This window comes from Pygoscelis adeliae, unplaced genomic scaffold (genome assembly GCF_000699105.1).
Source record: "Pygoscelis adeliae isolate BGI_AS28 unplaced genomic scaffold, ASM69910v1 Scaffold45, whole genome shotgun sequence".
Taxonomy (NCBI): Eukaryota; Metazoa; Chordata; class Aves; order Sphenisciformes; family Spheniscidae; genus Pygoscelis; species Pygoscelis adeliae.
This window is the reverse complement of record NW_008825114.1, coordinates 8929299-8937648: the sequence shown is the minus strand read 5'-3', so window position 1 is coordinate 8937648 and position 8350 is coordinate 8929299. Positions and strand designations below refer to the sequence as shown.

The following is an 8350-nucleotide window of genomic DNA, read 5'->3' as shown; positions in this document are numbered from 1 at the left end:
AATAGGAGCTTCTGCGGCCTGCTGGGTGCACCGTTGAAGCGATGGCCTGTCCCTGTACGGTCTTCTGCCGGAAGGTCTTGAAGAGCTTCAGCACGGCAGACGAAGCCGTACAGCAGCGGAAGGCGAGAAACCATTTTATCGGTGGAGAAACCTTTGGCCCAGGTCTGTCCGAAAGGCTCACTGCGGTGTTAAGGGAGTAATCCGCAACGAGCCATCTCGGTCAGCTGTCACCTGGCCCCGTGCCTTAGGCTGTTGTACAGGCAAGTGCGTTGTGTGATACTTGAATCATATTCATGACATGAAGGGCCCTCGTTAAGCCAAAGAATTACTAAGAGGAAGACTGAAATAAAGCATTTACTTCTGTGCCGTGAGTGCAGTAAGCAAACGTTCTCTGCAATGAATGTTATCCGTGTGACTTCTTGAAAGGTGTTTGGTCTTCTCAAAGTTTGTGCCTACGTGGCCTTACTTCAGACACCTTAACACTTTGAGAATTTATTTTGAACAACTACCCCCATCATCCATATAAACATCGAGTTTCTCTTTGCATACTTTGGAGACAGCTTAAAAAAGACTCATGTTTGCTTTAAGGCTTAAAAAAAATCTTAAGGGGCTTTTCCAAGTAGTGACATAGAAAGGTGCCTTTAGCTGTTTTATCAGTGCTTTTGCTACACACGTTATCGTGGTTTGGTGTTTTCACACCATTGTTACAAGAGAACATTGTTGTTGTCTTTTTTGTTTCTAAGCAAGGAAAAGGTAATGGTTTACCGTATATTCTTGGAACATGCTCTGTGTTTGTAGTTGTGGTAACATAATAGCAGTGCAGGAGAGGATGAAGACCAAGCAGTGTGCCTGAGCAGTCACAACACGGAAGTGGTATGTTTTGTCTTACAAGCTAAACTGAAAGAGATGACTAAAACAAAACACAAGATGAGCATTCTGGAAGAGGCTTATCTGGTGCTATTGCTGTTGTGTCAATATCGCTTTAATTGAACCTGACTGGGTTGTCAAAAAGAACTGAGAGGAGGGGAAGGAAGTAGTAAGTTAAAGCAGTGGCACCAAAGAGGGAGGTTTGTTTTTTTTGGTGGGTTTGGGGTTTGTTTTTTTCCCCCAGTTGTTGTAGGACCGGTTCTGCAAGTTGAACAGGCTGCTTTCCTGGGGCTCTAAGCAGCGCCAGTGTTATTTATTGTGTGAGTCACTGCATGATCCCTGATAGAAGAGTCATTTTCCTGTCTGTCCTCTACACACATACACGCACAAAAATATCCTAGAGAGCTGGTCTGTCAAAAAAGTCTTCAGAAGGAAACTGAGTTCTGACATCGGTTTTGTAACTGAAGTAATCACTTTAATACCCACATGACTGTTTTTCTTCCCTTTTTTAATATTTTATATCACATAGAACTGGCTACACAGTGCCATGCACTCAAATAAATAAATTTTTTTTAAAAACTTTTGAATGTAGCCAAGATTTACTGTGGGCATTAACTGTGATATGGGACTGTGTCTTTTTCCTTTCTGTTTCAAGTGAATGATTTCTTTTCTCTCTGTGCCTGCCAGTTCATGGAGATGGCTGAACACAGGGAAGAAGCTTCTTGAAGAAGGTTCTTCCTATTACAGGGTTGGATAATGTGTGGTAAAGGCAAAGGATGCATTTTTCTTTTGGCATACCGTCATGTACAAATTCTAGTGCTAAGGGATATACAGGGGTCTTTATAATGATGATTAGGCCTGATTCTACTATTTGAAAAATGTGAAAAGAAGTTTAGAATAACAAAGATTAAGTGATTATTAATGTCATAGTTTAGATACAGACTATGCTGGATGATGACAGTTTTGCATCTCTGTCTTGTATAGCCCTGAATGATCAGATGCGCCACAGATGATGTGATGAGGGAAAGGAAGAAATAGTAGCAATTTGATCACAGGGACTGATACAGGACTGGGGCATTCTTCCTTTCCACCTCTTGCTAGCTCGGTAGATCAGAAGAATGCTCAGAGCTGCTGAAAGAGGGTGGATCTCCTGTAAATCACTGCTAATTTTTTTTTTTTTTAGGTATTTGGCCTATCTTTGACTACTGTTATACACTGTCCAATGCAATACTATCTTGAAAGGCTGCAGAATTCTTTTTAGCTTAAAACTTTGTTCCTGCTGCATTTGTGCACTGCATTAGCAATGTTGAATATTAACTACAGTAGCTTCAGGTTGTACTGTGGGTGGAGCTGAGGTAGTTATTTGCAGTGTTATTGCTGCTTCTCAGTGAAGCAGTATCTGCAGAGAAAATCGATCTAATAGTCTTTTGACTTTTCCCTGCTGGCAGTCATTATCCAGTTGTTTTGTGGTTTTTTGAAATGTTTTGTGGTCTCTGTCTGACACTGGCCTTGGCGTCCATTTTTTAAAGACCATCGATCTGATTACTTGCAGAACATGCTGAAAGATCCATCTGTCTTTCCTCTAATGATCAGTGTTTACTACAGCATTACTCTGGGATAAGCTAGTTGAGGTGAAACACCCTTGCAGCAAAGTACACTGCCTCTCTACTGTATTTGGGTAACTGCCTACAACAGCGCTGGGAAAGCTTGCATCCTAGGATGAACTGAAGGAGGAGGAGCCAGGACAGGGTAAGACACACTGTGTTGTTAGTTACTGAATCTTGGAATTTGTTTATGGGTGCTTGGTTTACCTAGTACATTCCAGAACAGCTGTTTGCGGCACTGAGCTGAGGAATATACATTATGTTATATGAATATACATTTTATGTAAAGTATATTACATAAGTCAACATGGAAGCTGGAGTAGCTCTAGAGATGAAAGCAAATAGCATTCAGTGAGAACATTTAGAACTCCATTGTAATAAGACGGTAAACCACAAAGCGATTGACATTTACACCCAAATGACTGATCTGTTTCTCCATTTCTTTCCTCTCATTAAGTACGCCCCGGATGATAGTCCTCATTTCCCTAAATTTCAGAGGTTATTAACTCTGGACCTCGGCTTTACCATAGTGTTGATGTCAGCTACTTCTTCAGCTGTCTGTATGGATAAATAACTTGTTTCGGTGGAGACTGTGGGAAGGCAGTAGGAACAGAACAGGTGAATACAAAGCTTAAATGCTGAGTCAGTGATTGTGACCTGGAGCTCAGAGGGAAGATATAGATAAACCAGTAGCCAACTGGAATTGTCAAATAACAGTATTGGAGTTTCTGTTCTTGCTGCAACATAGAGTACCTTGGTAGGCTAAAGTCTACTTTCCAGCCACTCCTGCTCTTCTGGGTTCAGAAGTGCATTCAGGCCTTTCATGTAGGGAGAAGAGGAGCAAGCATAACATCTATTCTGGACTCTAACTGAACTCAGGGGGCAGGGGGAGAGGAGGCAGGGGAGAGAGAGCGCGTGAGTGTGTTTTCAGTTCTTTGTGGGGAAGAGGATGGGAGTTGACTGTCGGTCCTTCTAAGTGCAGACATTCTCTCGCAGGTTACTTGCATGTTTTCGGATCCATGGTCACTGCTCTGACAAAAGCTAAACAACTTGATCTCCAAGATGGCCATTTGGAATTGGGCTTAGAGAAAGCTTTTGATTTCATGTGTTTTAAAGTCCATAGCAATAAAACACAGAAGGGCCTTACATGCTAGCTATATAGCCATCCATACATAACCAGTATGGATTTAAGGAAGACTTTAAGGCTTTGGTTAAAATGGTAAATACACTTTTCTTTAGAAAGAGATGAGAAAATATCTTTGTAGAAAATGGAAGTTAAAGTAATACTGATACAATATGTGAGCAAGTGAAGCTCTTTGAGGGACTTGATTTCAGCCTGTGAAATGTGTATTAGAACTCTGAAAAGCTGGTGTCTCGTATCACAGTTTCACATGTGTCAGTCTGCACTGATGTGCTCTTAACTGCTTTGTAGTCATGCGCTGGAGATCCTGTGGAGTTTTGTTTTTCTTAGAAGTGTAGTCATTCAGAAATGTTGCATTCAGCCTTGTTGATTGAAGCAGTATCAGCTGTGCTTCTGACAAGGAAGTTTATGGATGATATTGACATTGCATTCATTTACAGCAGAATAGACCACTGATGTATGCTCAGTGGTAGGAGTCTGCTTTCAATAGAGTAAATCAAAATACCCATAGGTTCACACATAATTAGAAACTTCCAAACAGACAGTGAGGCTTCTTTGAAACCCCATCATTACATCTTGCTTTTGAGTGCTTTAATGCTAGTTTAAGCTGGGGATTATTTTGTGTGCCAAGTTAGTAGGTGTAGGTGCATGTGTTTACTTTAATACATTCTGAATTGCTTTTGGCAGGTTGTTAAATGATTTAACATTGGGTTATGTGAGCATACAGAGGATGCTGTTTCATTAATGTAGTTGACCTGACAGTGTGTATATAATATGCACATGGAATATTTTGTGACTGTATACTTTAAGACTGTTCATGTATGTCTGTATTGCATAACTGTAATTTCTTTGGAGAATATACTGACATACTGTAAGCACTGGATGAGTTGTGCTTGTCCTTGGAGGGAAGTTTGGCAAAAGAAAAGAGGAAAGAGCTATTGACTAAAACAGGGAAATGAGCGTAAAAAAAATAGAAAAACTGCTGTAACAGAAACAGAATCTAACCTGTCAGAGTAGTTCTCACACCAAGAAATCCATTTCAGACCATAAGCACTACCACCTCTTTGTGTATGAGAGCTAACTACCAGCATAAAAGCTGGGTAGAAAAGTTGGAAGGGAATAATGAAGTTGACAAACTTTGTTCGGGTCTTTGTGTGGGTTGTTGTTTTTTTGTACCCTTAAAGGAAAGCAAGCTATTAAATGGGCAAAAGGAAGAAAATACGAATATATGAATGTTTCAACAATGTACAAAATACATTAAAAAGTTAATAGGAAAGGTAAGCAGCAGAGGGATTTCTTTAACTAATAACTTCCCCATTCTGACTGGGAACTGAGATACCACAAAAGTTTCTCTTCTAGTTTGTTAGGAGAACTTACTCTCACATGTTCTTTGGTGATTTAAAAAATCTGAAGCTTATCCAAATCTTTAATTAGGGACAGCTTCTTCAAGTCTGTGCTGCTTTTTAAAGTGATACGATACTTTTTTCCTTTTCAAAGGAAATGTTGAATTGGGTGTAGAAAATCACAGTAAATTATCAACTTGTTTTAGTAATAGTAACATTTAAATATCAGGCATTTTTTTCTGAGCAAAATAAACTTAGAAGGCAAACACAAGTCAAGGTTAAACTCTGTAGATCTCCCTGCTTGCTTGCTTTACATCAATCCATCATTCTCTATTGACTTCCTAAATCAACAGCCTGGTAGAAGGATTGTAGAGTCATAGTCTCTCTCATATTCAGATGTTCTGAGCCAATGATTAACTATACCACCACATACTTGAAGTGCCACCAAGGAGTAAAAAATACAGGAAATTTCTGAAGGAGAGGAAGAGACTGTGCTGTATGTGTGCCTGTTAGAAGGAGGAAATTAGAACTTAAAAGCTGTCGTCTTTCTTCCAGTTGTTACCTTTTGAGCAGATACCATGTGGTTCCTTTGAGTTGCTGTGTAAGATTTGTGGTCGTACAGATGACGAAGTTGAAAAGTCCACATGTAAATGTGATCTTCGTAGGTACAATCTAATTTGGTGTCAAGATACTCTTAGGCAGTATTTTGGTCGATGTTCTTTATCTTTGCGCTAGATATTTGAAATGTTGCTGATCATACCAAGAAAATGGAAGAGTTCAAATGTGACTGTGTAGAAGTAATCTAAATACCCAGACCAACTCTGATAGGCATAATGTGATTGTTGCTGTACAATTGAATTACATTAATTTTATTTTGCTTTAGAGCTTCTTGGGTGTTACTTATCTTTCTAAAGACCTTTTTCAGTGGTGAAACAGTGTGTTAATGTAGAGGGAGGACTAATCTTTGGGATGAGGGTGTCAGATATGAAGCAGGGCTTTGTTGTTCGAAGCAAAGGTGAAGAAGTCCAAATAATATAGTCTTTATGCCACGTGACTAGGCTCTTGGCCTTGCTATGAGGTGGTATTTTCATGCAAACATCTATACTATGAGTAACATGAAAAGGCATCTTTGGAATTTGGGATGGCCTGCGTTTTAGCTTGTCTGATAAAAAGCAAAAATAAAAAAGAAATTCGTCACCATATGGTTGTTGTGTATTCTAGAGCCCGATGATAAGCATATTGGGAGGAGGAGGAGCTTTATAAAGCTCCATTAGTAATAATTATGCATATTTCCTTGTTTCATAGCAGATGTTTAGCAGAATTTGTAATAGGCTGCCTATCTGACAAACTTTGGATTTCCTTCAGATGAGAGGTGAAAGTAGTTCCTATTCTGTTCTACACTGTTTATGCCACATGCAGTCCTGAGCGTGGCCTCTTGCATTCCAAGTGCGTTACGCATTGCTGAGCCTGTCCCTGCATCACTTAGTAACAGGGCTCCCATCCCCAGCCGTGATGTCAGGATGTGTTACTGGAAATGAGGTAGTTTTCAGCAAGGAAGCTAACTCCCTTTGGAAAGACACCCAGCTGTCTTCAGCTTAAACTATTGCAATCTTTCGACGTTTATTGGGTTCTGCCTTAGCAATAGTAAAAATAGTTGATCACAATAAAGAACACCTGGGAATACAAATTACAGTGTTTGTGTCTTTCTCCCCTCCTGCATTACTAATTAATGCAAATCAGGAGAGGGAGAGGGAGAACTGGGAAGTTTAGGCTAATTTGCAGGTTATTAGAAGCTTATTCAGGCTATACTACTTGGAGCCTTACTTTGTGCTAGTCAAACACTGAAAAGAAGGCTTATCTTCAAATTGCATGAATTTTGAAAGAATGAACACAGTCAGTGCTGACAGCAGTTTGAATTGCCAGCCCTTTAATAGATACCTGCTGAGGACTTACCAATGATTTTCTTCTCTCAGAAAGTTTCCACATTAGCCAAATGCTCGTTTTTCTTGGAAAATTTAACTCATAATGCGTGGCTGACATCAGAACCACAGCTTTCTGTATTCAATATTCAAGCATTCTGCAAAACCTTGTTTGTTTGTTTCTTTCTTTTTTTTTTTTTTTAAACATGCCAAGTCAGCATTTGATCATTTGGAAAAAAGTTTACTGTCTTTTAACTGAACCAGGCAAAAAGCACCACACCTTCAGTTAACCGCACCATGGGAAAACTCATACTGAATGGCTGAAGTTTAGTAAAAATGGAAACAATGGAAAACAAGTCCCATAGTATAGTCTCACTCGTAAGTGGCATTTCCTCTGCCGCATACATTTTTCGAAATAGAATAAGATACAGTATTTTTAAAGTTAGGTTTGTTCTTTTGTCTAGTGTATTGAAGTAGAACTTTGTGGAGTAGTGAGAAGCTCTTGTGGGTCATAAAAACAGGAAATTACTTCAGAAGCTACTGTATGCATAGAATAACTTTTCAGTTTATTTGTAAAAGAATAACATAAACTCTAATCCCAATTAATGCAGAATCTGTTCCAATGAACTTTTAGGTATTCTAAGAAATACATGTGTTTTAGACCATGTTAATAATGTAATTTTGGTATGGTAGCCATTCTTAAGCTGTCTTAAAAAAGGCACAATAGAATTTTTTTGGCTATATGCATTTTTTTTAATTGTGAAATTTCTATTTTTAAAGTTCTGAATGAATACAGACAACCATATGATAGATAAAGTTACTGTTGGCATTTTTAGATAGAGAAGAAATAAAAGTAAGTTGAATGTACAAGTATATGTTGCTTGTTATTTAAGGTAACTGGTTTGTTACTGCTTCCCATCTCAGAATAACTTCTTTTGTGCAAATCGTACTGGCCAGTTGACATTTTGTATTCCTGAGCAAACTAAACACAAAATGTTGTAGATCTTAAGGTAAACTTTGCATTGTCTTGAAAATATACCATAGTTTAAATGACCATTTTGAGGATTTTATCTTAGATACTTGAGAGCAAAAATGTACTACTTTTTCATAAAGGAAGTTTATGATGAAAAGGACATTGACTGATTTGACTGCAAATAATGTGTGTATTCTATTTTATTGTGATCTGAGAAAAAAACCCTGACACTACTTACTTAAAGTATGTAGTATAATGGTAGCTTGAGCAATAATAAGTTAAATGTTAAGTATTGTGAGTTGTCTTCTTTGGACAAAAACTGCGTATTTCAGGCCTCATTTCTACTTAAATCTGTTTTGTAAAATCTCCAGAGATGAAAAAACAATCTATAATAATCTGTTATCAACAATGTAATAACATAAATAAGTACTACTATTAACAATATTAAAATTATGATAATAATAATGAAGACTACCTCGAGGTAAAAGACTACCTCGGCACTC

The 8350-nt window shown here is 38.3% G+C and overlaps 1 protein-coding gene across 1 annotated transcript in view; it reads left to right on the top strand.

Moving 5' to 3' along the window:
- The first annotated feature begins 41 nt into the window (after nt 1–41).
- LOC103920437 (chromosome unknown open reading frame, human C9orf85) overlaps nt 42–8350 on the top strand; it is a 14104-nt gene continuing 5795 nt past the window's right edge. Inside the window, exon 1 of the mRNA XM_009328178.1 lies at nt 42–122. Coding sequence (XP_009326453.1) covers nt 42–122 — 81 coding nt within the window. The remainder of the gene's footprint in view (nt 123–8350) is intronic.